At 36.5% G+C, this 26,019-nt stretch overlaps 3 protein-coding genes across 3 annotated transcripts; 2 read left to right on the top strand and 1 right to left on the bottom strand.

Annotated features, from left to right (window-relative positions):
• Positions 1 to 511: 511 nt before the first annotated feature.
• On the top strand, positions 512 to 6,899 carry LOC136695645 (uncharacterized). Its single transcript, XM_066669854.1, has 6 exons — positions 512 to 659; positions 1,784 to 2,044; positions 4,075 to 4,344; positions 4,480 to 4,749; positions 5,264 to 5,392; positions 5,745 to 6,899. Exons 3-6 carry the CDS (start codon positions 4,239 to 4,241, stop codon positions 5,921 to 5,923), a joined length of 684 nt encoding a protein of 227 aa, XP_066525951.1. The 5' UTR covers positions 512 to 659; positions 1,784 to 2,044; positions 4,075 to 4,238; the 3' UTR covers positions 5,924 to 6,899.
• A 6,236-nt stretch (positions 6,900 to 13,135) lies between these two features.
• Positions 13,136 to 13,939, top strand: tnnt2c (troponin T2c, cardiac). Its single transcript, XM_066668485.1, has one exon. The coding sequence runs from the start codon at positions 13,136 to 13,138 to the stop codon at positions 13,937 to 13,939; it is 804 nt and encodes a 267-aa protein (XP_066524582.1).
• Positions 13,940 to 17,569: 3,630 nt separating this feature from the next.
• On the bottom strand, positions 17,570 to 23,881 carry si:dkey-222f8.3 (Poly(U)-specific endoribonuclease-C-like). Its single transcript, XM_066668968.1, has 7 exons — positions 23,706 to 23,881; positions 21,997 to 22,096; positions 21,603 to 21,714; positions 20,615 to 20,736; positions 20,365 to 20,477; positions 19,124 to 19,274; positions 17,570 to 18,341 (listed from the first exon to the last, which is right to left on the bottom strand). The coding sequence occupies exons 1-7, from the start codon at positions 23,714 to 23,716 to the stop codon at positions 18,093 to 18,095; spliced, it is 858 nt and encodes a 285-aa protein (XP_066525065.1). The 5' UTR covers positions 23,717 to 23,881; the 3' UTR covers positions 17,570 to 18,092.
• Between the last annotated feature and the right edge of the window lie 2,138 nt (positions 23,882 to 26,019).

Raw genomic sequence — 26,019 nt, 5'->3', positions numbered from 1 at the left:
AACAGATCCCTCTTTCCTTACAGTTCACAAAGTTCTGATAATGTGTCACTGTGTTTATCATGACATCTAAAGAAAACAGAGTAGCTTACATTTGCATTTAAAAACTGATCTTATGACAGTTAAAGCAAACTTTGCTGCTACACCCTGAAAATAAAGGTGTAAAAAAAGTTTGAAGCAAATGTTGATGCACTCCCAGCAGACTTTCAGTTTTGACGGGGAATTTGTGACATGGCAGCAGTCCTTAGAGTGTCTGTAACTGTATGTTTATTTAGTTAATAATATAACTATAATATTATAGCAGTACTTTACAGTAACATTACCATAAAGATGTAAATGAATCCAGATGAACATTCTTTGGTCCTGGTAACTTGTATTTGCTTTAATAACATTAATAATACAAAACTTACTGTTGGGTTTACTGGGTGTTTAGTTTACCTTATTTACTTAACCATGTGACAACTGTGAATAATGTGACCAAACCAGTCTGACAGTCAGACAGTACAGACTCCAGTTTTACCGAGGCTGTACTGGTTTGTGTTTGTGTTTTCTCCTCTTTAATGTATTATATTGATAATGTAACATGGGTATTTACATATAGATCTCTACAATGAGCTTCATCCTGGGTGTTGTCTGCTGTTTAGTGAACATGGTCAGAGCAGGTAAGTTTTAAATTGTAATCAAATGGATTACTGTTTTCGCTTTAGTTAAAGAATCAAATCTGTAAAACATTTTATACAGAGCAGCATCAGGTTTGCATTTTCAATTAATACAGTTTTTTTTAAATAATGTAATGCAGTAGTTGTGGGCTGTGAGTAAACTGCATTTGATCTGGACTGTGATTATTTCATGGAAAGCTGATATCAATGCTGTGCACACACACAAATAAAATAAAAAAAAACATAGGTTGGTATTTACCAGTATGTTTTCTAAGCTCCTTCTGAGTTTTAATAGTCATGTACCATTCATCCACACAGCAGAATTTTTTTTAAATAAAAGGAAGCCTTTGTTTAAACAATTTCACAAAGTGCATTTGAAACAGCAGTTGATTTTGCAAAGAGATATAGTCCTGGCTTTGTTCCCATAGTAATACTGTTGTCAGTTTTGGTTGCGTTCTGTGTTTCAGTTTATTCATGAAACAGGCAAGAAAAGTGACGAATGAATTCCATATGATCTCTCACTCAAAAGTTCTTTAATTTACTAGTTCAAATTTACACTCTCTCTCTCTCTCTCTCTCTCTCTCTCTCTCTCTCTCTCTCTCTCTCTCTCTCTCTCTCTCTCTCTCTCTCTCTCTCCCTCTCTCTCTCTCACACACACACACACACACACATGCACTGAGGAAACCGGAGCACCTGGAGGAAACCCACGCAGACACGGGGGTGTAATTAATCAGTTATCTTTTAATCAATTAAATGTTTCTGAGATTCTAGTATTTTTTATTATTATTTTTATTTAAAACATGTTGTAACAGACAGCTTTATCTACCTAGTGCTTTAAAAAAAAAAAAAAAACTAAGGAAATAATATCCCTTATAAGACATCATTATTAACATAAAAAAATTAAACAAATTCCTGTAGTAATAATAAAGGTAGCAGCATCGTACTGTTTTGTGAAAAGGAGTAGTAAGATGGTGGTAAAAGAAAGTTTGACACCAGTAGAACTAGTGTTCTTTCATAATTACATTCAATTTTCTGTGTATATTAGTGTATATAACACCTGATAATTATTTATTTAGTTTCTTACATATTATGATCTTGATTAAAATAAGCTGTTTGTTTGTTTACAGATCAGCATTGTCTGCAGTATTTGTACACAATGCATCCAGCATTTGGTGGTAATCCAGAGTTTGAAATCACAATGGTGTTTGACGGCCTCAGCATCTCTCATTGTAAAAGCCCCATATTCAGAAAACATACCAGACACGACTGGATTAATCAGGCTTTTACTGCTGAAGAGTGGAAGAACAAAGACTGGTTTTGTGAGGCGGAATATTATTTCCATAAAACCCTTAAGGAGGGGTTGCAGCAGGCCACCAACAAAACCAACTGTAAGATCATCGGTTTATCTGTTAAATAGCTAAATCATTTATAATTTCTTACACATAAAATGTTTACACTCTACTTCTTGCAGTCTTTCTGCGCTGCCTTCATTTACACTATTGTTCACAGTAGACCTAGCAGTAGATAAAGCAGAAATCAATATTATACCTGATCAATAAGGAGAACGAAATGCAAATGTAAATTGGGACCTAGTAACATAAAGGACACAATGTCTCTAAGACAAAGCTCAGAATATCACCCTCATTTGGTGTGGTTCCTAAACGTGATGGAGTATGTAAATATTAGCACCCCTTGTGGTTCATTTACTAAACATATGTGAGTGAGTAATCTATAAGCCAGTTCCAATGGGTGCATGTTGCTCCAAACACATTCTTCTGTCCACTGATGCTGAGCCGGTTTCACATCTCAAAGGAAGCATGTGCTCATCTTCTGCATCCTGGCTTGGTAGCATGATGAGTGCTTACAGTGTGCAATATGCAATGACTAAATTGGTTAAAAAAGATTGGGGTAAAAACATCCAAGCTAACAGTGACTGCTATGTAGAATATATTTGTAATCACAGTATACACCTGTCCAAACATGACCCCCTTGTTTTCATTGTCCATTTTGTCATAGAGATACATTATGTAATTCTACAATTACAGACTGTAGTCCATCTGTTGCTTATCATACATTTTTAGTCCCTTTTCAATTTGTTGTTCAATGGTCAGGACTTTAACAGAGCCACCACAAAACAGCAGACCCGGATCATCAAATTATTGGCCCATGGGCACAGATATGTAGTTGGCCACCAAGTAGCTGTTTTTAGTGATGCGGGTATTTTTGTGGAATATTCCATGTTAATTGAGATCGCAAGGCTTTCTACTTTCTCTCAGACATGACTTAATTTGCAATTTCATTTTTCACTCATGCATGTGTCAGCACTGACAAAATTTAAATTAAAATTAAAAAAGCTTTTTGTCCTTTCATTTTCAAAGCTATCCTGGAATTTCATGGTCAAATTTTAAATGAGAAAGCAAATTCAAACAACACTTTGGCTTTGTTTTTTCTTTATGAACTGGATAAAAAGAGTCAAAAGGAAAATGAAATATGTATTTAGCTTTTCATTTTCAAATGCAATATGCAACAAATGTGACAGGTGTGTACCTCCCATACTTCACCAGCTCAGCAGCATGGCTCTGGAACCCAATAAAATACTCACTTTTAACATAAAACTTTTACTCACTTTTAACATAAAAAGAAAGAACTTGTGTAATGTATGATACCTATCACTATGATCTGAATCCGCTGTAAACAATGGCTAAACCATGACATTATATTGACATGATGCATTTATGTCTGCTTCAGTCCTGATTTAGACAGAGAGCAGCTCTGAATAATGCAGCCTTGATTCTTAACAAATCTTGTATGAACACAGAGCGGCTCCTGAAGAGAACCAAAGTTCAGAAATCCATGACAGGTCCATCGCAAAAGTTAAAGATCCAGAGTTTGTTCAAAAGAGCAAAAAGGAATGTGTGATTGAATGGAACTATTTACCTCACTGAAGTTTGAAAAAAAATATTTTTTTACTGTTTCTTTATCTTAAAACCTAATGATAAACGGTTATAACAAACTATGGTATAATTGCAATAATACACTCGAGGTTTGTGCTATAACGTGAAATATTGGCACTGTTGTACTGATCTTTGGCCTCGTGCCTTTGACCAGAACACACAAGTGCCGATGTCTCACGTTATAGCACTCCCTCTCTAGTATTATTACTTAATTAACACATGCTTGTTTGCAAATTGGCCATGTAACATTAAACGGAACATTTTCATATTTTGTGAAATTGCTTGCGTGGGCCCCCAAGTAGCCTGGGCCCTTGGGCATGTGCCCATAAAACCAATGGGATAATCCGGGCCTGCAAAACAGGTGTTATTTGGAATTAAACTGTGGCATCTGTGGATAGTGGAGTGGATTAAATTGGGAATAGCTGTAGAAGCAAAGGATAATTTTATTTTGTTATATAATGTAGGTGTAATCCAGAGAGAGAGAAGCTGCACTACAGATGGTTCAGCAGTGACTATCAGTGACAGATGGGGTGTAGATGGTGACGACTTTTTAACTTTGAATGTAAACAATCTGAAGTGAAAATCTGACACTTCACTGGCGAGAACAGTCCAATCAGACTGGAACCAGATGACATCAATGATTCCGTCTTTGAAAGACTTTGAGTTATATCAGTGTAAACAAACTCTGCTAAAGCTGATGAAGAAAAAAGCTGACTATCTGCAACAAAACATGAGTGAGTCTGTCTTAAATATTTTATGGTCATTAATAATTATTTTCTTCCAGAAATGTAAACAGCATGAATCAGTTATAATGGCTCTGATTATATTCTTTGCTAATACTTGTTCTTTCAAATACTATTTCTTTACAGGTCCAAATATTTTTATATTTGGCAAGACTTTACAAGATAAAGACACAGTATCTCTGCGATGTTATGTCAGTCATAAATACTTAGAAGGAGTTCGTGTTCAGCTGACTTTGGACAGAATGGTATTAAAAGAAAATGTTAACGTGTCTGGTCCAGCTCCAAATATGGATGGTTCACTTCAAATTAGACTTCAGACTGAGACCAGCATCAAAGAGCCTGACCGCTACCATTGTGCAGTGGACACAAATAATCTTCACATTTCTACTGGATGGAGTAAGAATTTAAATCTTACTAAAAAATGGCAGGGCGGCACAGTGGCGCAGCAGGTAGTGTCGCATTCACACAGCTCCAGGGGCCTGGAGGTTGTGGGTTTGTTTCCTGCTCCGGGTGACTGTCTGTGAGGAGTTGGTGTGTTCTCTTCTGCGTGGGTTTCCACCGGGTGCTCCGGTTTCCTCCCACAGTCCAAAAACACACATTGGATTGGTGACTCAAAAGTGTCCTTAGGTGTGTGTGTCTGCGTTGCCCTGTGTAGGCTCTGGACCCACTGCGACCCTGAACTGGATAAGTGGTTACAGATAATGAATGAATAAAAAAATGCATTAAATTGCAATATAATTACAGTGTATATCATTAATATTTTATTTAAAAAGTCAAAACTTCATCTAGCCATAATAGCAAATTACATGTGCTTTTTTTTTTTAGTAGGTCTTTAGTAGGTCTTAAACAGACATTGTCAGTAAATTTAACAAACTCAGGTAACTGACTGATTTTTTTTATTTTATTTTAGATGGCCTAACATTGGACCAAATGCAATCAGAAAAGAATGGATCACATGAAATTAAATTATATATTTATATAATTCCTGCTATTTTATTAATTATTATGCTGGTTATTGAAATTTACATTTGTAAAAGAGGTAAGAAATATATTATCAATATCTCATTTTTTGTGTTTCTTTACTTTACTACATCGTTTGAATACAACATCTGTCCTTTACATTGTGTCAAAATTAATAATTAATGAACCAATATAAATACTCCAAAGGTAACTTGGAATCAATTTTTTTACATTAACATCCATTTAAATTCATGTTTTTTTCTTCCTTCTCCTGTAAAGTTACTATGTTGGTAGTGTTAGGTACATGTTTAGTCCTTTACAACTTGTTACAGAAATGTCATTACGACTGGCACATAATCTTGTAACATTTACATAACTTGAAAAGATGTTTTGTTATTAAAATAATTTCTCCTTTTGTGTCTCTCTTACAGTTCAGTCACTGAGAAACATCAATAGAGAAGAAAGAAATGAGCGTGAGGTGCAGCATTGCTTACGTCACGTTCAAAGTGATGAAGAATTTAGAAGAGAAGCTGAAGTTGATGATGAATTCTATCAGCCAAGACATCCCAGAAACATTCAGGAAAATCCTAGACCTGAAGAGACTATATAAATAACACAGTATTTTCTTATGTCTATACATGACAAAAAAGCTACAAAAAGATTCTATCTTCTAATTCATTCATTCATTCGTTGTCTGAAACTGCTTATCCAGTTCAGGATGGGCCCGGAGCCTACCCAGAATCACAGGGCGCAAGGCGGGAACACACCCTGGAGAGGGCGCCAGTCCTTCTCAGGGTGACATACACTCACATATTCACTCACACCTGTTTACACTTTGAGTCACCAATCCATCTACCAACATGTGTTTTTGGACCATGGGAGGAAACCTACGTACCTGGAGGAAACCCACGCGGACATGGGGAGAACACATCAAACTCCTCACAGACAGTCACCCGGAGCGGGACTTGAACCCACAACCTCCAGATCCCTGGAGCTGTGTGACTATGACACTACCTAAAATCTCACTATAAAATGATGTAAATTAAGTCTGTAGGTTCTTCAGCGCGAACCCTGGCTGAATAATAGGAAATAAGATAGGAACACACTCCATTTGGGTGTGTTTCTGGGACTGTATTTGGCGCAACACCATGCGCGCCTCTTAGCATTGGTTAGTTCACAAGCTCAGCAGGGCTTAAAAAAGTGCAGCCTAATGTAAAATACACTCCATTTTCTGGGATATGTAGTCTCTGGGGATGGAATCCACTCCAATCCAGATAAATTGCAATCTGTCAGTGATTTTCCTGTCACAAAGAACATGAAGGAAATCCAGTGTTTTCTAGGACTAGTAGGGTGGTACAACGTTACATCCCTAATTTCTCTGTTGGAGCTAAGCCATTACTTGCATTGAAAAGAAACAAAGGAATATGATGAAACTGGACACAAGAATGTAAAATAGGCATTAAAGGACATGAAGTAAACGAGCAAAACACTGTGATTATGAGTGTATTAAGCTGCTAATTTGGTATGTTTTTCAGAATGCAGAATCCATCCTGAACAACACATCATTATTTTATTTTGTTGAATATTATGTTCTAATAGCCTGCAATAAAGCACATTTATTAAATAAAAGTATTTTGTTGTGGCATTCATTAGTTGGAATTAAAATCACCATGTTTTAGCTTGTACATATCACACTGCATCCTTAAATGGAAATGTACTGCTTGTAACAGGGACTATTGATTATTGCAATTTGGTGCTAAACAATTGAGGACAGTAGCCTGGCACTGGAGAGAAAGCTGTCAGTAATGATCAGAAATATGTAAATGACTTATAAAATTAACTAGATGCACCCTACTGGTGCTCAAGCACCTCCCCTTTTGCCCTGGATGAGAAAAGGGCCCTTTCTGCTAGAGCCCAAATTTTTTGTTCATTCATTAATATTTAAAAACAAGAGCAAAGAGAAACTAGTTTTGCTGGACCACCATTAGCGATATAGCCATTGTCACAGAGGTGTTTCTGGCATTTCAAACACATAAAAGCCCAAAATACTTACCCTGAAAGGTCATTGGAAGTTCTGGAGAAGCTTTGGTGCTTCAATGTCTTTGTTTACATGTGGTTTTTATTATGTGAGTGTGTTGTAGAGAAAATATGGAGGGCAGGACTAATAAATGCAGAAATGAAAAAAGGAACACTAAGATTTGTTCATAATATATAACACAGACATCAGGGTTTTTCTTGTGCATTTTATTTAAAAATAAATACTAGATGATCTACCAGTAAAGACCAAGAACATTTTGTTGATTTTAAGAACAACTATGACCTTTTTATTCAATGTAACAGGTTAATGCACAGGGTCTTGCGCCAAACACAGCCCCAGAAACACACACAAACTGCCGAAGAACCTATTGTTATTTGCTGAAGAACCTACAATTATTGGTTCCAGCTGGGAACAGATTTTTCTGGTTCGCGAACCACTTTATGTCGGTGGAGACTTGCAGAATGGTTCCAAACCTAGTTCATGAACTGGAATGTGAAATATGGCTGAACTAACAACAGATGGTGTAGTAGTGCCACCTTAAGTTCTCTGTGTGAAATATGGCTGAACTAACAGTTCCTACTCACACGTGCGCATTACAACACTAGGAAGCAGTCAGTGAACGAAAATGCTTTTTCTACAAATTTCCGTCTCTGTCATCAATTCCCCCCAAAAATGTTTTGATAACTGACTGACATTTATTTGAGTTCTTGTGAGAATTCTGTCCCTCCCCTTACTCCTCCAGTTAGCACTCATGCAGTGCTGAGCACCAGGACAAACCGCTGCTACACATTTCTCCTCTGACCTGCAGCATCAAACAGAAAGGTAATGACAATGTCCCTGATGTTGTTAAGTGCAAAATTAACCACAACACTTAACATTATAATGGCGCTAAAAACAATACGTGGCTGTTAGCCCAAAGTTTCCTTTAAAAACAATCCAGCTTAAAACATTCATACATACATGACTTTTAATAATTGTGTAAATCAAAATTTCCTACTGTGGTTTTTTATTATTTTACTTTTTTGCCCTTTTTTTGGCTTGAGAACCTGCCCCCAAAAATGCCTTTATGAAGCAGTTGTTTGATAATTTTACATCCCTTTATAGGGTTGAGCTCTTTCAAATGTCCAAGTCCAACAGCTTGCTAATGTCTGTAAAAACTCTCTTATTTACATATATGTTGTTGCTATATTTTCAAAACACTTTCAAGAATTACGTTTGTTTGAAATGTGTTTCCCAAAGCCAGAATGTTTAGCTACCAAATGAATTGTTTTATATGTGATATGTTCATTTGCAGGGCAGCATGGTGGCACAGCAGGAAATGTCACAGTCAGTGAGAAGTTTGGTGTATTCTCCCCGTGTGCTCAGGGGTTTTATCCGGGTGCTCGGGTTTCCTCCCACCTTCCAAAAACACCCATTGGTAGGTGGATTGGGTGACTCAACAAGTGCGAGTGTGTGTTGCCCTGCAAAGGACTTGCGCCCCCTCTAGGGTGTATTCCTACCTTGCACCCAGTGATTCTGGGTATGCTCCGGACCCACCGCAACCCTGAACTGGATAGCCGGTTACAGACAATGTATGAGTGAATGAATGTTCATTTGTTATAATTAAGCCTGTCACAGTAATTACATTATCAATTTATCAAAAAATGTATGGACATATATAATAATTTATAATAATTTTTGTTGACATATATAATAATTTTTGTTGACCCCAATAATAACCATTGTGTTTACTGTTATTTTGTTTATTTATTTTGGCTATATAAACATATTTATATTCCTCTTCCAATGTTATTAATAACTATATTTTAGCTAAAAGTTTATCACTCTTTAAATGGTTGTAATTGTATTATATTTTCATTACATGTGTGATATTAATTGTTTTTTAAATGACAATAATATAATTTATTGCAATTATTTCTAGGACAATATATCGACCATCAAAAAATGGCTAATGTGACAGGCCTAGCAATGAGGTAATAAAGCTGGGTAAGCACCCTCTAATTGTGGTGAAAAGTATTCGCCTCTATTTTGGGTTATGGTCATAAACAGTGGTGTATGGAACTGTATTTTTACTGATTTACAGGTTGATATTTAGTGAGGTCTGAGCACTGAAGCTCAGACTGGTTAATTTTGGCTCTTGTCATTCAGCAGGGACCCTGTGTTCCTATTGATAGATGCAGCTGTCCCTTGCTGTTTGGGTCCAATCAGAGGCCGGATTTAAATACAACCACCACCTGCCACTCACAAATTACAACCAGCACACAGAGAGTCTGAGGGTAGCACACAAGATAAGAAGAGGTTATTTGTGTATGAGTGCAAAATGTATTTTATTTGAAGGGATTTGTTCTAAGACACATAATAGACACATAACAAACATACAGGGTCTTTACACCTACAAGACATCCTTATACTATATTTTGAATTATACTACCTTTGTTTGAATTAGATGTAACCTCTTATTCTTTGCAAACTTGCACATTATATCAAAAATTGCTACAAATATATGCACAGCAATTTGGATTCCATACCTATTGTCTCTAAATATCATTAAAATCAGTTCTCACTGGCACATGTGTGAGACTGTCAGGACTGCTTTAAAATGTTAATTGCAGATTGTTATATAAGTACACTCATGTTAATTGCTTATCCTCATACCAGATACACAGTATTATAAGCTGTGTGTTCTAAAAGGTCAATCATCTGGGTATGACGTAAGCTACGCTAACGCTAACCTCCAAAATCTCTTCATCCACACAAATACATTCCTCCCATGGATCTCAGGGACCACTGAGCTGTCCTCACTCTACATCTGGCCTTTCTGCAAGCTCGTTAAACAGCAACTCAACCTTTGCTTTTAAATATCAAATGTAAACATCCACAGACTTATGTCTGGCTTGATATTAGCTTTGTGCTCAGGGTTTACCAGTTCCAAGATTTGTTATGATTTGTTCTGATGATTTTTCACCATAGAGTGTAAACTGATCCAAAAAAGGCCCAGGTTTTCCCTTATGATTATATACTTGATATGAATAAAACCAAATCAGAGTTGCATCATGCACTACAATAAAGCTTTAAATAAAGTCTCTGGGCCGCCAAGGCCTTAAGGTTAGTGTAGCCAACTTGAGACCAGAGGGTCGCTGGATCAGTTCCCAGGACCGGTATAAAAAAGACATGTGAAGTGCCTTTCAGCACAGCACCTAACCCCCAAACTGCCCCCCACCCCTGGTGCCAAGTTGGTTGGTAGCCTGCTCCTCCTGTTGTGTGTGTGTTCACTGCCCCTAGTGTGTGTGAAGAATTGCTCACTAGTGTGTTTCCACGTTTCCTACCACGAATGGGTTAAATGCAAAGAAGCTATTTCCATAAGGGGATTAATAAAGCTGATTCTTATTGGTCATTTGCAAAATGTTTGGCAGCAAAGCACTGACTTATCACAAGTTTACAGTTGTTATTGTAATTTTGTATCATTAAAAGTCACAGTGCACTTTTATTTCACTTTATTACACTGTAATTACCTCTCAGGAGTTAAGATCCAGGACACCTCAACAACTGACCCAACTTTACTTTATATTAACTGTAGTTATACCTCCACCCACAATACCATCCTACCAATTCACTGATTCTCTCTTATATTCACACCATCAGAGGCACATTCATCTGCCTGTATATATGCTTCACCCCAAAGCCAAACTACTGATTCACTGACGCTCTCACATATATTCACACTGCTGTCAAACACACACTAATCTAATTAATTATATTTTCTCTTTTTATTATTTCTAATGTATTTCAACTTAAACACATTATCAATATTTATATTACAGCACAATATTTTGCGAACTGTGTTTTTTATTATGTTTTTATAAAATTTTGTATCTTCTGAAATTTACAGAAATACATTCCAGTTACTACAATATTTCAAACAAATATTTATCGAATAAATTAACAGCAATTATTGCAATGAAAACCTTTGCCACAGTAGCACTGCTTATTGTTTAACAGCACGTTTTTTTTTTCCAGAGAACAATTGCGTGTTTTAGAAAGTTCTTGCTGGTAGACACAGCTGAAAGCCTAGCAGGAATTTTTAGGACACAGCCAAGAATTGGTTGGATATCAAGTGGCACACCTGCTTGTCTTTGTCACTGAGTCTCTCAGTCTCTTGGTCTCTCTCTCTCTCTCTCTCTCTCTCTCTCTCTCTCTCTCTCTCTCTCTCTCTCTCTCTCTCCCATTTGCCAGAACAACTTGAAGAAGCATCCAGCATCTTGAGGGTTGTGTAGCTATTGGGTTCTCTGTTCATGTTGTGCATTCTGTTCTTTTATAGAGTGCTGTCTCAGATGACAGGAATGTTTTAACTGTGGTCCCCAGGTTGTGGAAAACATTACACAAGCCTGTCTTTACATACAGGAGACAAGATTTTTTCCTATAGCACTACCGAGGTTGGTTTATGAAGCCCGGCTACTGTAGATCAGATTCAGTTGGAATCATTATCAGTGGATACAGTAGTATGCAGCATTATACACCCTAGATACAATTGAGAACACACTGAAAAACTTGGACTGTTGTCATTTAAATGTAGAACTATGGACTCACATGAGTGGTGCCCTGCAACTGTCCCAGCAGTGGCTCTGTCATCAGGGAATTGCAAGTTCTGTCCCCTTTAATGCCTCAGTCATCTAGGGACCCTTGTCGATTAGGACCTAATTGGTCTCTCTCACTCTCTGTGTGGCCCTTTTTCTCCCCAACACTATTATATACAACACAATATTAGAACAATATGTAGGCATATATTAGAAAACATAATATAATTGGGTAGTTAATGTTCACTTCCAAATATGCTGAGTTGTGCAGTGTGATGTGTTGAGTTTATATATATATATATATATATATATATATATATATATATATATATATAAAATCTAGTGGTCTTAGACATTTAGAGCCTCCATAGCTCATTAAAACACTAAGAGAAATTCTATTTAATGTGTTCATTTTAAAAAATCTATGTCACATTTGCGTTTGTAAATAGAAGACAACATATTTCGTCTTCATTGTTGTTATTGTTGCTGTGTGTACAATGTTGAAAAACCATTCTACATTTTTGCCATTGAAATCAGAATTCAAATTCAAATTAAACAATAATAAGCAGAATTGAATCTGAATATTATACAACAATGTAACTGATCAATGAGTTGTGTAATTACATGAAATAGCATAGCAAACAAGAATATTAATAATGGCCTTCTAAAATGATCCCAATTTTCTGGTGTGGTTCCTGTCGTTTTATATTTAACTGTGGTTATATTTTCAATGTGTTAATCCACATGCCATTAGAAGTGAAGGAACTACTTACTGACTCTGGATGAGCTTTGCATCTCACAATTAGATAGTGACCAATAATAAGCAAGATTTAACCTCTGTCTTAGCACAAGGGTGTGCATCTGTTTTCTGCGCCTGAAATAAGGCACTCTTGGAATCCCTACAAAGATACTGGGGGATGGGAGCACCAGGGGGGTCAGGGTCTGGGTCTAGATCCTAGAGGCACTGAAAAAGGCCCAGGGAAGAAAATAGATCTTGGTGCATCTGTCCAAAAGCCTCCCTCCACAGTCCAAAGACTGAGCAATTTCACACATCAGTGGTCAGTCACATGGTCTAAGTGGACATTATAAAAGCCCACAGCTTCCACAACTAGCAGTCTCCAGATCTCCAAGTGGGCTGCGAGTGGGGAAGTAGCCAGAGAAGTATTCCATCTCTTTCTCAAAGACCAGCCACAGCTCCATCAGCAGCACCATGTCAGACAATGAGGAGATCATAGAGGAGTATGAAGAGGAAGAGGTGGAAGAGGAAGAGGAGGATGTAGAGGATGCTCCTCAAGAGGAGGAGGAGGAGGAAGAGGAGATTGAGAAAAAAGAAACTGAAGAAGCGGAAGATTTCAAGCCCAAGCCCAAGTTGTATGTTCCGAATATGGCGCCTCCCAAGCTGCCTGACGGCGAGAAGGTGGACTTTGACGACCTCCATCGCAAGCGTGTGGAGAAGGACTACAACGAGCTGCAGAGCCTCATCCAGCTGCACTTCACCAACCGGCAGAAAGAGGAGGATGACCTTGTTGCCCTGAAAACGCGTATCGAGCGTCGTCGTGCTGACCGCGCCGAACAACAGAGGATCCGTGCCGAGCAGGAGAGGGAGCGACAGTCACGACTTGCAGAGGAAAGAGCACGTCGAGAGGAAGAGGCAGCCAAGCTGAGGGCTGAGGAGGACGCCAAGAAGAAGAAGCTCCTCAACAACAAGTCCTATGGAGGGTACCTGCAAAAGGTGGACCAGAAAAAGGGCAAGAAGATGACAGAGCGCGAAAAGAAGACCAAGATCCTGATGGAGCGTCGCAAGCCCCTCAACATCGACCACCTGAACCAGGAAAAGCTGACGGAGAAGGCTCGGGACCTTTGGCAGTGGCTTTACGAGCTTCACTCTGAGAAGTTTGACCTTGGAGAGAAACTGAAGAGGCAGAAGTATGACATCAATGTCCTGCACAACCGTGTCAGTGATCACCAGAGATACTCCAAAACCAACAAGGCCACCCGGAAAAATTGGAAGTAAAGGGGGAAGCAAATATGAAGGGTAATGTTAAGTTATGTTCCGAAACCCAATACAGACCATGTTCTAAAATGGCCTTCTTTTCCATGATGTATGCTACTGGTGATACAAGTGTGATAAGTGTACAGAGCCCCTAAGAAGGTAGAAAAACAAGTCTGATATATATATTTGTACTTCAACATCTTATGGGGCTCTGTATCACAATCTTTTAATCAATGCAACCTTCATTACAGTTTTTTTAAATATAATTTTTCATTATACATCAACTGTTCTATACAATAATCTCATGAACACAGTATAGAGTACATTGGAATGCAACACTACATATATTTAAAATGAATGGGCATAGACTGCTGTAAGTACCATTGTGCATTGTCAATCATGTCTATCCCTGAAGGAACTCGCCATATGTTTAGAAAATCCCTCTGATCCTGGGACTGGATTTAAATGGGAATTCTATTCATTTACCAACCTCAGATAGTTAAACATCATTGTTATCTCTCATTTCCTTCCTTTTGTTTCACTGTATATTATACTGTAATGGACTCATTATGTGTTGTGGTTTATTTGTGTTTATATTACTTTCTGAAGTCACAGTAAATGAATGATTTACAGCAAAAGTGATTTTATCCACTACACATTTCAGTTATGTATTTCACATATATTTACGGTGGAATGTGAGGAGTGCCTGCACAGACACAGTGTTGACTCAGTGTATACGACAGCTTGTTTCTAATTGAATGTTGATATGTGCAAGCTTGGACCACTTTTTAAAAATGCTTTAACCAACACCTTACTCTAATAAAAAGATGCATCTCACATTCTGCAGGCTATTTTTGCCTAAATTCATGTTTAAATGTTTAAAATTGCTGTGTTTGACCATGACTTTTTGAAAGAATCTAAGAATTTTGGTAGGATCCTCAGATTTCCATTTACTATTATTCTGATTAGTATTTTGATAATTCAGTAATAAAATTTTGATTAATTCAGGGATAAAAACTCAAATCTAGACTGAGAAGTCAACAGCAAATTGCAATTTAAAATGTGGGGCGGCACAATGGCGCAACCTGAAAATTGTGGGTTCAAGTCCTGCTCTGGCTGACTGTCTGTGTGTGGTGTGTTCTCCCCTGTGTCCGTGTGGGTTTCTTCTCGGGGCTCCGGTCTCCTCCCACAGTCCAAAAACACATGTTGGTTGGTGGATTGGTGACTCTGAAGTTTCCATAGGTGTGAGTGTGTTCCAGGGTGTGTTCCCGCCCTGCACCCAGTGATTCCGGGTAGGCTCCAGACTCACCGTGACCCTGAACTGAATAAGCAGGTACAGACAATGAATGAATGAATGAATGGATTTAGAATGTGTACATTGACCCTGTATTATCAGTCTAGGTACAACTGCATTTGCAGTTACACAGAGAACTAAATGAGAAAAATCAGTCATTAAATAAAAGAGTGGATTCAGTAACTGACAAAAGAAGTCAATTACCTTTGGTAAAATGATTGATTGAGCTTTTAAATGTGCTATAACTCACAAATGAACAACATTAAAATTATGAAGAAGTGCTCCTCTCTTGAATTTTTTTCATTGTCACGCCATCTGACCAGCAGCCACAACTATTACACATAATAAAATCATATATATGTCAACTGTTTCTCTAGTGAGTTATAGTATAAACCGTGCATCACAATTTATCCCTGCCCATACAAACCATAAAAAGTAAGGCTCTCCTTTCTCAATGTTAATAATTAATGGCTTTTTATAAAGTACCTTGTCTTTTTCCCCCAACTTCATTGCCCTTATAAAGTTCAGCTTCTCCTCTGAAAAAAACTGAATCCAGGTGAAGTCCCATGACCTCGTTAGTGTTCTTGGTCCTGTCAACAAACTTGCTTAAATGCATGAGTCCTTGCTGTAATGCGGAAACATATTGAAGCCTAAACAGGCCAATATATAATTCTTTTAAATACAAAGTACAAACCTAATTTGAATAAAAGTTGGGACACTGTTCAAAATGTAAATTCAAAAAATAAAAATGCAGTGATGTGCAAATCATATAAATTCTATATTTAATTTAAAATAGTACAAAGACAACAATTCAAAAGCTGAAACTGAGAAATGCTATTGTTTAATGAAAAATATTTGTCCATTTTTATTTTAATGTCAGCAACATTTTCCAAAAAAATTAGGACAGGAGCATGCTTACCACTGTGTTGCAGCATCTTGTCTTTGTTATCTCTCAATGACTAGTTTGGTTTATATTAAATAACAATACCACACACACACAAATTGACAGTGGGACAAAATAGAACTACTAATATAAAGATATAAATAGAAAAGACAGGCAATCTCTCTTTTTTGAATTACAAATTCAGTCATATGCAAAGCCATACAATTGTGTTTTACATGTGTGCAAAAAAAAATAATTTAGCTCATAATTCACAATCAGTGCACAATTTCAGTTTATTTGTTGAGCTTACTTATGCAATTAATCATTTTCACCAGTGATTCTTCTTCTTGAATAAAAATAGTAATTTTTCTGGAACTTAGTTTTTTGGATAAAAAAATGATCATGGGCATTTTTTAAAAACCTTGCTATGTGGAGTACAATAATAATAATTCAGCCAGGGACTACAAAAAAAATGACTTTTCACTTCATGGGAGTATGTATATAAAATATATCAATATTGTTAAAATACTAAACCAAACACTTCAATGAATATTTGCCTTGTGTGTGAATTTAATTTGTTGTATTTGGAGTATAAATATTTTTTGATATAACTGGGGTACATGCTAATATTTAGCCTACCCCAATATTTTTAAGCAATGCAAGACAGTATGCAAGATTAATATGGTACAGAATGTTATAGTATAATACAATTTAATAAAGGGCAATATAGGTAAAACACTGACACAGGCAGACGTTTATTTGAGAATGCTTAAATCTGATTTAATTTGCATTAGGGAAAATAGTGCACATTAGATTTTTACAAGAACCACAGTGTGCAGTCTGATTATTTTCTGAGTCTGTGATGGAGATATTGATAAAATTGGTAACTCAAAGTGATCATAAATTAATGTTTAAAATATATGTACATACACAAAGTTATTCCGATAAGGGATATTTTTGTGGAATCTAGGGAACTGACATTTAGTTTATGGGTAACTTGTCACCAGAAATGTTACAATATTATTACCCACATACAAAAGTGCTACTGAAATGGTCATGTCAGTGTGCTGTTACTATGAGAATAACTTCAGAAAAATAATTGAAATAAAAATCTAATTTGCTCAGCATATCGTCTCTGTTCAGTTAAAACATGTATCTCCATTTTTGTCTATTTTAAGTGAATGAACCAATTAATATTTTGAGAGATACAAGGTTTAATCAGGCAGCAAATGTATGTAGGCAATACCATAACTACTAAAGTGGACTTCAGAAATTAATCATCAGCTTTGAAGCTATGAAACCTGTGGACAAGTGTCACTGTGTCACATTTTCTCACTGCACCTGGGAATTTCTCAGACTCAACAAGTGTGGGTTATAAAGTACTCATTTGGATTTTACTCAAAGGAAAGACCGCATAACATTTATGAGATAATAGGTGACTCAGGAAATGAACTGACAAGAAAGCCATTGCTGTAAAGTTCGTTTATTTATTTCTTTGTTTGCTCAAATGAAATGTGAATGGACATGATTCTTAAAGCAATACTTGTCAGGTTACATTACATTAATGAAAACAGGAATGACCTAGTAGCAACAATACTTCTTGGAACAAAATAAAAACAAATTGTTGTCAGCAAGTTACTTGCAAAGGCATTTACTGAAGGTTACATTGCATTTTTGTAATAGTGTAATAATTTTATACATGTACCTTAACCTGAAAATTAATTTTTATATCAAATTATATTAGTAGCATATTTAACAAGACAGCAGTAGAGTTATGCACAGCTGAGTTCCAATAGGAACACAACAAGCTACAGCAGTAAATGTCTGTAATTGCCATGTAAACACCAGACGTATTTTGACCTGTTTTTGAACATTAAAATCCCGTACCTAGGAGATATTAAAATAATGCTAGTTAAAATGATTTTTTTAACAGCTCCACTGAGAAATATAATTCCCTTTTTTTGCTAATCATGACCTTTATGGATTTACAGATCCTTCTAGCTTCTGCTGAGCATTTTGGGGTAGGACGTTCCAATGGCGAGTCCATGGCGGCACACCACAATCTCCAGCATGAACTTATCCACCTTCACCACAGCCTTGGTAATCTGTTCATTACTCATGAGGAAGATGATGGTGAAGAGTGCCACCTCAAACTCAGGGCTGACCCCAATGAAGGAGCTACCTAGCGGCTTCACCAGACCTTTCCAGCTGAACTGCAGATTCACAACATGGTCATTCGGAGTTGGCTGAAGATATCAAACACAATGACAGAATTAGATATTAGCAGCCTATTAAATGACTATACATTCTTCATTCGCTCTTGCATAGATTCTATGCTTTTAATTATGTGCAATTAAGCTAAAACTTTTCAATTACACTCATTATATAACAATAATAATAACAGATTATGTTTATATAGATTTTTTCAAGAACTCAAAGATGCTTACAATAGTTAATACATAGAACACATTCAAAGACATACAAAACAGAGCAAATTGTCATGTATCACGGGGGCGGACTGACAGAGGCGGACGCTTGCTAGAACACAATGACTTTAATATAACAAAACAAAGAAACAACACGACATGAATAGGAAACCAAAACGAAACGACTAGGAAACAACACGACTTGACACGGAGAAGGAAGGAAACAACACGACATGACAAGGAAAAAGGAAGAAACAACACGACTGGGAAAGTAAATGAAATGACTTGACTAGGAAGGTAACAACACAAGACGAAACGACATGACTTGACTTGGAAAGAGCAAAACAAAGGTGAAATGTCCGACAGGAGGAAGTGATACAAGGGGACTTAAATACTAAACACAGTTGAGACGCACCTGAGACAGATAACAAGGGGGCAGGGTAACAAATGAGACACAGACGAGGAGGCGGAACAAAGGCGGGACTAGGGCAACAACAAACAGAGCCATGTGCTGAGAGAGCACATGGCCAGGAAAACAGACATGACAGGATGAGGGCTAAAGGCCTAGTCCAAATGATATGGTTAGCACTGCTGTCTATTACCTTGTCTTTGTCTGAAGACTTGTAGCCCTTATAGTCCACAAAGTTCAGTTTCTCCTGCAGGTAAAACTGGACCCAGTTGTGAAGTCCCATGAGCTCTTTACCATACTTGGCCTCACCGACAAACACATGCTCAAATCCACATGAGTCTTCTCTATATTGGGGGAGAAATCCAAAAGAGAAACGTAATCACAAATAGATGACATTGTACACTCTCAGAAAATTGTCACTGTGGTAATACCCTCAATATCCAGTATGTTTAGTTAGGGAACATAACTGTACCATATTGTAGATTTGTACAGTAAAGACTATTTTTTTTTCCCCAAAAACCCCATTTATCTCCAGGACTTGTATATGATTTTTTTTTTTACACAATTCTTTAATTAAAACACTCAATACACATATTCACCTCCACTTCTGGAGAAGAGAAAGTAATGTACCTTTAGGGAACACAACTGAACTTTAAAACCACTATTGTACCTTTAAGAAAAACGTTGGTTAAATAAATAAATGAAAAGTGTAAATGTACTACTAGTAAGTACAAAGTAAACAGTACCCACTTAAGAGCTTTTTTGATCATTTAATCAATACCTGACCTGTTGGCCACTGGTACAGAGTTACTTAAGATAAGAAGGGAACATACAGCAGTAGCACCAGAAGACCTATCTATTTCCATTGAAGTGTCATTCTAAAATTGTTAGTTCTTAACCTGTAGTGTTATTAACTACATCTTCCTTGATTCTATTATACCCAAGAAAGTTTGCATCAGCTGCTTATGATATTTCTGAAACTAATATTTAACAACACTTCCAGTATTCATGTTATTTTGTTCAATTTGTCAATGCTAATTTGCAGACCAACAAAATAAAGCAATTGTTTCATGGATTCACTCTCTGTAACCGCTTATCCAGTTTAGGGTCGCAGTGTGTCAGGAGCCTACCCGGAGTCACTCGGCGCAAAGCAGGAACACATCCACAACAGGGCACCAATTCATCACTGGGCGCCAAAACATCAAAACACAGTCACACATAAGGACACTTGAGTAGCCAATCCAAACCAGAGCACCCGGAGGAAACCCATGCAGACATGGGGAAAACACACCAAACTTCTCACAGACAGTCATCCAGAGCCAGGCTTGAACCCACAACCCCTGGACCCTTGAGCTGTGTGACAGCGACACTACATTTTACACCTCCACACCTCCCTGTATTTGTTTCACTAAATTGTATACTGTGTGGACTTACCCTCCACTTTTGCCTCTGTGATACAGCTTGAACCAGATGTCAAACAGCTGTTTTTTAAACTGAGCGATGTCTGATTTAGCTTGGCCTTTACTGACTAAATACTTGTGAGCACGCTGAAAGAGAAAAGGATGGTGTTAACCATTTTACTCATTTTTAAACAAACTAATGCAGAATCTAAATATCAGAGAGGCTTCTAAACCAAAATCAGAAAGAAACACAAGAACATAAACACCACTATCTGCATGGGTACCTTCATGACCTCTGTCTTAAGGAGGGCATCAAGGAACAGGTCATTCTCCTCTAGCTCATCCCTTGTCACAGTCTCAGCCACACCTGTGGACATCTCATAGTTGTCCAGGAGGTTTATGAAGCCTGGTAAATGACAGTGGAACACACACTTAAAATGCATAACTATTCAAATAAAACAGCAAAACAAATTTATTTTGAAATGGACAGTAAATGCTTAATAGTCTTCCCTTGATGTGTTAGTGATTCTGTAGTAAACCTATTTTTAAGAATGTGGAAGACCCCCTTAAACAGTTTATTCAAAGACCACAAAGCCCTTTTTTATTTTGTATAAACTAGAGTGTTGCACTGAAACATTTTCAGTGCAATGTTTAAAAGGGGCTCAACACTGAGTCATGTGCTATTACCACCCCAAATTAATTAATTTATTCTGATTATAGTACTACACTCCATACTGTCACCTGGAATCGGCCTGAACTGTTCCTTATAGGCTGTTCCATAACTTGGTGCTGGTGGAGGCGGTTGGGTTTCGATAGCTGGATGGTAGTGAAATGTGATCTCAAACTCGCATTTCCTCGTTTCACCTGTCTGTCACAGAATTTGTATATTGCCTTGTCTAAATTAGCTTGCTCCCCCTTTAAATTTGGTTGAAAGCTGAAATGCTACCAAACTGGCAAAGTTGCATTTGCTTTTGTTACTAGGTTTGCTGCCAGTGTCCAGTTAATAACACAAAGACTACCACCCAGCCATTCAGCAGCAGCAGTTAAAATGCCAACAGTTGGGAAAATTTACTCTTTTTACTCGTACTATTTTTTATTATTGTTTAACGTTAATTACACACGCACTAAAATATAAACCATGAAAGCCTTGCAAGTTTTGTGCCTTTCCTTGCGGTTGGCTGGTCAATAGCACAATATTAGCATTGTACTGTAGTGATTGCAACAGCCCTAGTCTGTGCTGCATTTCATTGTATGGAGGTATACAACACTTACGTGCAAAAGTCTCAATACTTCTGAGCTTTTCTTCATTGACATAAGAGAATAGAGGAGTGTTTGCTTTGTCTTTGGCACTGTTACTGCCTTTGGCCACATAATCAGCTTTGTCCTGAAAAAATATATTAAATTATGACACTTCTCAGTGACATGTTCAGTTCATATCAGATAACATTACCACAAAATAATAATAATAAAACAAATGATGTATTTATCAAGGAATATGTTGTAGCTTGCATTCTGACACTGATTGGGACATTTTGACAAATGGCTTGGTCGTTAGCAAGTTCGCCTCCCATCGCTGGGATCTTGGGTTTAAGACCTATCTGTGTGGAGTTTCAGCTGAGATACATTTAAAATGTTCCAAACCTATATGCCCTCTCCTTAACTTTACCTGTAGATTAATAATATAGTCTGTGCCAGGCTTCAAGCGGTTCACATCCAGCTTCCACAATTCATTCAGGATTGCTGACAGCTCCTGATCAACTGCAGCACTGCAATGATTCAAACAGAACTAACCATTAGATATGGTTGGAATCAATAAACAAACAAGAGATTTACAACATTATTTTGGCATTATCTAGTGTTGCTTAAGACATGCACTGATTAAATGGAAATACTATTGGTATTCCAATAATCTACAGTCATTAGATGTCAAAGTGTACAGTGTAGCATAACGTAAAATGGGGCATCTTATTTAGACAAATACATTTATATTAATTTATTACAGTATTGTTGATAGGAACCAGGGGTGGCAAAGGAAGGGTCTTTTTATTTAACATTCAACATTCATAAAATCACTAATAACCATAACATACACATTTATTTTCTTTGGTGACTATTTAAAAACACCTGCATGTACTATTCTGTCCCTTAAGGTAATGTAAAATTTGTTTAGGCATAAATGTTATTAATAAAACTAATGTAAAATTTTGTAAACAGAATCTGTGGAATCCTGCTTTAACATTAGATCTTTAGCATATGATGCATATGCAAGTTAACTGAAGTAGGGAAAAAGTTCAAATGAACCTATATTGAGACACTAGAACAAAGTACAGATACTAAACACACAATATGTACAAATGTATTAATCTCCCCGATCTAATTAGTGAAATCATCTACTTTCAGGTGCCTCTGCTGATGATATGTGTTCAACGTCACACACACAGAGCTGGTTGATCTATTTCGAATAAGTATTTGCAATGACAAATGGAATGAAATAAATTTTAAAGTGTCACAAGATGTTCATTATCCTAGCACTGAAGACGTCTTAGTTACACAAAGACACCCCCTTAACTGCTCTCTTTAGACAGTTTCCTACTACTGCTTCGGGGCTTAAGAGAACCGTAATCTATAAGCATGAAGCATGAGATATTAAAAATGTATGTCTATATTTTCATATATGTGTGTGTGTGTGTATGTTACCCTCACTTTTATGTTAAATTGATGTAGCATACAGACTGCACATTTTGCTCATTCCGTAGCCAAAACTGTCCAGTTTAATTGTAAGGTTAAACACCACAGTAAACATAATAAATAGGTCACCATTAAATATACTAAAGGCATCCTAGAATATTAATAAATGAATAACCATTAACATATGAACTTAATAAACTTGCTATAATCTCCTTTTAAAGACAATGTATGACACACACACACACACACACACACACATATATACACATTATATATATATATATATGTGTGTGTGTGTGTGTGTGTGTGTGTGTGTGTGATGCAGTGCAAACCGCCTGTTTTTGTTTTGTTCTCCGAACACGCTAAAAAACACCGCGCCCTGCAGGAACTTCCTCTTATCAGAGAAACACGAATAAACCTCATGATAGTTCAGTTAATTCAGACTCAGCGTTCCTCTTTAAGCAGAATGTTGCACAACGCTTTGCCTGAAAGTCGTAGGTTTCAGTTTAGACGGATGAACTGTTTACAGTGACTATTTTGTAACGTTGTATTTGTGTTTCACGAGTGCACACGGAAGTAGAAGACACTTGTGTATTTATCCCAACCAAGAGAACAGTCTAGAATATAAACAACCCCCAGGTACTTATTAGTGAATGAAATAGATTTGAGTCTCGGTAAACCTCTCACCTTTTAGCCATTCTCACAAGTTCTCTTTCGCGTGGATTCAGATTTCCTTAGAACTAAGTTCAGTAATAGCCTAACCCCAGTGGAGTAAACTTCACCTGTTAATCCTGTATTCGGCGCCGCCCACTGTAGGAAAAGAGGCAGAGTTTTTAAGTCGTTTCTCATGCAGTTCGTCTTCAGAGCACTTCAATATGTATCTTTGATCTTCGGTGGGGAGGTCCCTTCCAGTCCCGTGACATCAACGAATTTCTCATAATAATGACTGCTTCTGTCTTAGTATTTCATCACTGCTATCTCTGTTTTAAACATTTAATAAATGCAAGTATGAATGATCTAAGATTATTTTATTTTTCTTCAATTATAATTCTAATTTCTTGGTTAATGTTGAACAACCTGGTTAATGGACGTTTAAGGCATGATCATACGACGGAGTTTTAGGGCCACAGCGTTAAAAAAACAAACAAACAAAAAAAAACAAGATTCCGAGATTAAAGTCAGAATTCCGGAAAAAATCTCGGAATCTTGTTTTTTTGTTTTGTTTTGTTTTTGCTGGATGCTGGAGATTTGTTTAATGTGGAATTATAGGATATTAATTCAATTTTTTAACACTGTTGATCATGATATATTTATAGGTTACATCAAATGGTGAGACTGCCTTAGATCGGTTTATATCATATTTGCCAAATAGAAAGTTTAACATGTCTATTCCTCATGTGCGGATATCTCCTGAACTGTGGTAAAGTTGGTTTCATATTCGACATTCGTTTGACATTCGGAATTCCGCTTTTTTTTTCGGGACCGTCGAACAATTACTAGAATAGATGTATAGTGTTTAATGTTAATATCCAAATTTTAATCTTTCCTTATTGTACCTAATGATGTCACATCAACTTGCAAATGTACACAGTTTTATTCCTTACATATTAAGGCTAATTTTGGTGGAAAATTATTATTATTATTATTATTATTATTATTATTATTATTATTTGATTGTTTGTTTGAATGTTTGTTTGAATGAATTCAATAACCAAATAAATATTAAAAGTTATGGGACCAAATGATATCAAAACAATTTAGAAAAGTACAGATATTTATTCTTTACACATTACAAGGCTTGTTTTGGTGAAAAATTAAGTAATTTATTTTATAATGATTAAAGTAACCATATAAATCTATTAATCTATCACATTATTGGACCTAATGGTGTCAGACCAACACAAAACAATACAGATATTTATTCTTTACACATTACAAGGCTTGTTTTGGTGAAAAATTCAGTCCTTTATTTTATAATGATTAAAATAACCATATAAATCTATTATTCTCCCGCGTCGTTGGACCTAATGATTTCAAAACAACTTACAAAAGTACAGATATTTATTCTTTACACATTACAAGGCTTATTTTGGTGAAAAATTAAGTAATTTATTTTATAATGATTAAAATAACCATATAAATCTATTAATCTCTCACATCGTTGAGCCAGGTATGTGCAGCTATGCTTGAATATAAACATTTATATAAATGTAAACATTTTCATACAGTGGAAAACACATAGGGAATAGGAAGGCTTTTGAGATTGAACATGTATTTTTCCCAGCTGTCTTCACACTGCAGGCTAAGAACATTCTTTTGCACAAAGCAAAACCACTCAACTTTGTCATTTAACTTGTTTTGTGTTTTTATTTGTTTTAAGTAGGATAACTTAACAGAGAAGAGTGAACATTCTAGTTCTCTTTATTAAGTACATATAAAGGCACAGATATATTTGAGGAACACTTATGTAACTTAGAACTTAAAAGACAGAATGTGATAATAATAATAATAATAATAATAATATTCCTGATAGTAATAAACAATTTGTACAAAACATAGTGCTTCATAGCTGCAACATGTATGATGGCACAAGTACATATACATTGGTAGCAAAACAATGAAAAATAGAGAAGGTTCTATGAAAAGCACAGCTTTGTACAATTAGTTTTTTGTGTTTTAAAGGCTTGCCGGGTCATGCACCCCAAGGGGGCATCTGAGGTCTTTGAAGAGTGTATTGGGGACACCTTAAAATATGCACCGAACAGGGGAACAAGGGTAAGTCACATAATTGGTCATCAATAGGCTTTTTTTTCTTTTTATTTGTTTAAAGAAACATGTCATATTCCAAGGAAGGGGTGTCCAAACTTTTTTCAAAGGGGGCCAATCTGGATCATATCAAATTCTTAAGGGCCAGTGTCTTTTCATATATATTATTCATAAAGTATTTATAACTGTGTATACAAAATATGAAAAACACAAATGTACAAAACAATTTCAGTTT

This window comes from Hoplias malabaricus, chromosome 4 (assembly GCF_029633855.1).
Source record: "Hoplias malabaricus isolate fHopMal1 chromosome 4, fHopMal1.hap1, whole genome shotgun sequence".
Classification (NCBI taxonomy): domain Eukaryota; kingdom Metazoa; phylum Chordata; class Actinopteri; order Characiformes; family Erythrinidae; genus Hoplias; species Hoplias malabaricus.
Note: the sequence above shows the minus strand (reverse complement) of the source record. Positions and strands in the feature narration are given on the sequence as shown.

What these genes read in the sequence shown, in the direction of transcription:
- si:dkey-222f8.3 (XM_066668968.1), bottom strand. An exon ending in TTAAGACAGAGGTCATGAAG is followed by an intron (nt 20,478 to 20,614) that starts GTACCCATGCAG and finishes TTTCTCTTTCAG; the next exon opens with CGTGCTCACAAGTATTTAGT. An exon ending in AGTCTTCAGACAAAGACAAG is followed by an intron (nt 18,342 to 19,123) that starts GTAATAGACAGC and finishes TGATATCTTCAG; the next exon opens with CCAACTCCGAATGACCATGT.
- tnnt2c (XM_066668485.1), top strand. Translation starts at nt 13,136, where the DNA reads ATGTCAGACAATGAGGAGATCATAGAGGAGTATGAAGAGGAAGAGGTG.
- LOC136695645 (XM_066669854.1), top strand. Translation starts at nt 4,239, where the DNA reads ATGACATCAATGATTCCGTCTTTGAAAGACTTTGAGTTATATCAGTGT. An exon ending in CTATCTGCAACAAAACATGA is followed by an intron (nt 4,345 to 4,479) that starts GTGAGTCTGTCT and finishes ATTTCTTTACAG; the next exon opens with GTCCAAATATTTTTATATTT. An exon ending in TCACATTTCTACTGGATGGA is followed by an intron (nt 4,750 to 5,263) that starts GTAAGAATTTAA and finishes ATTTTATTTTAG; the next exon opens with ATGGCCTAACATTGGACCAA.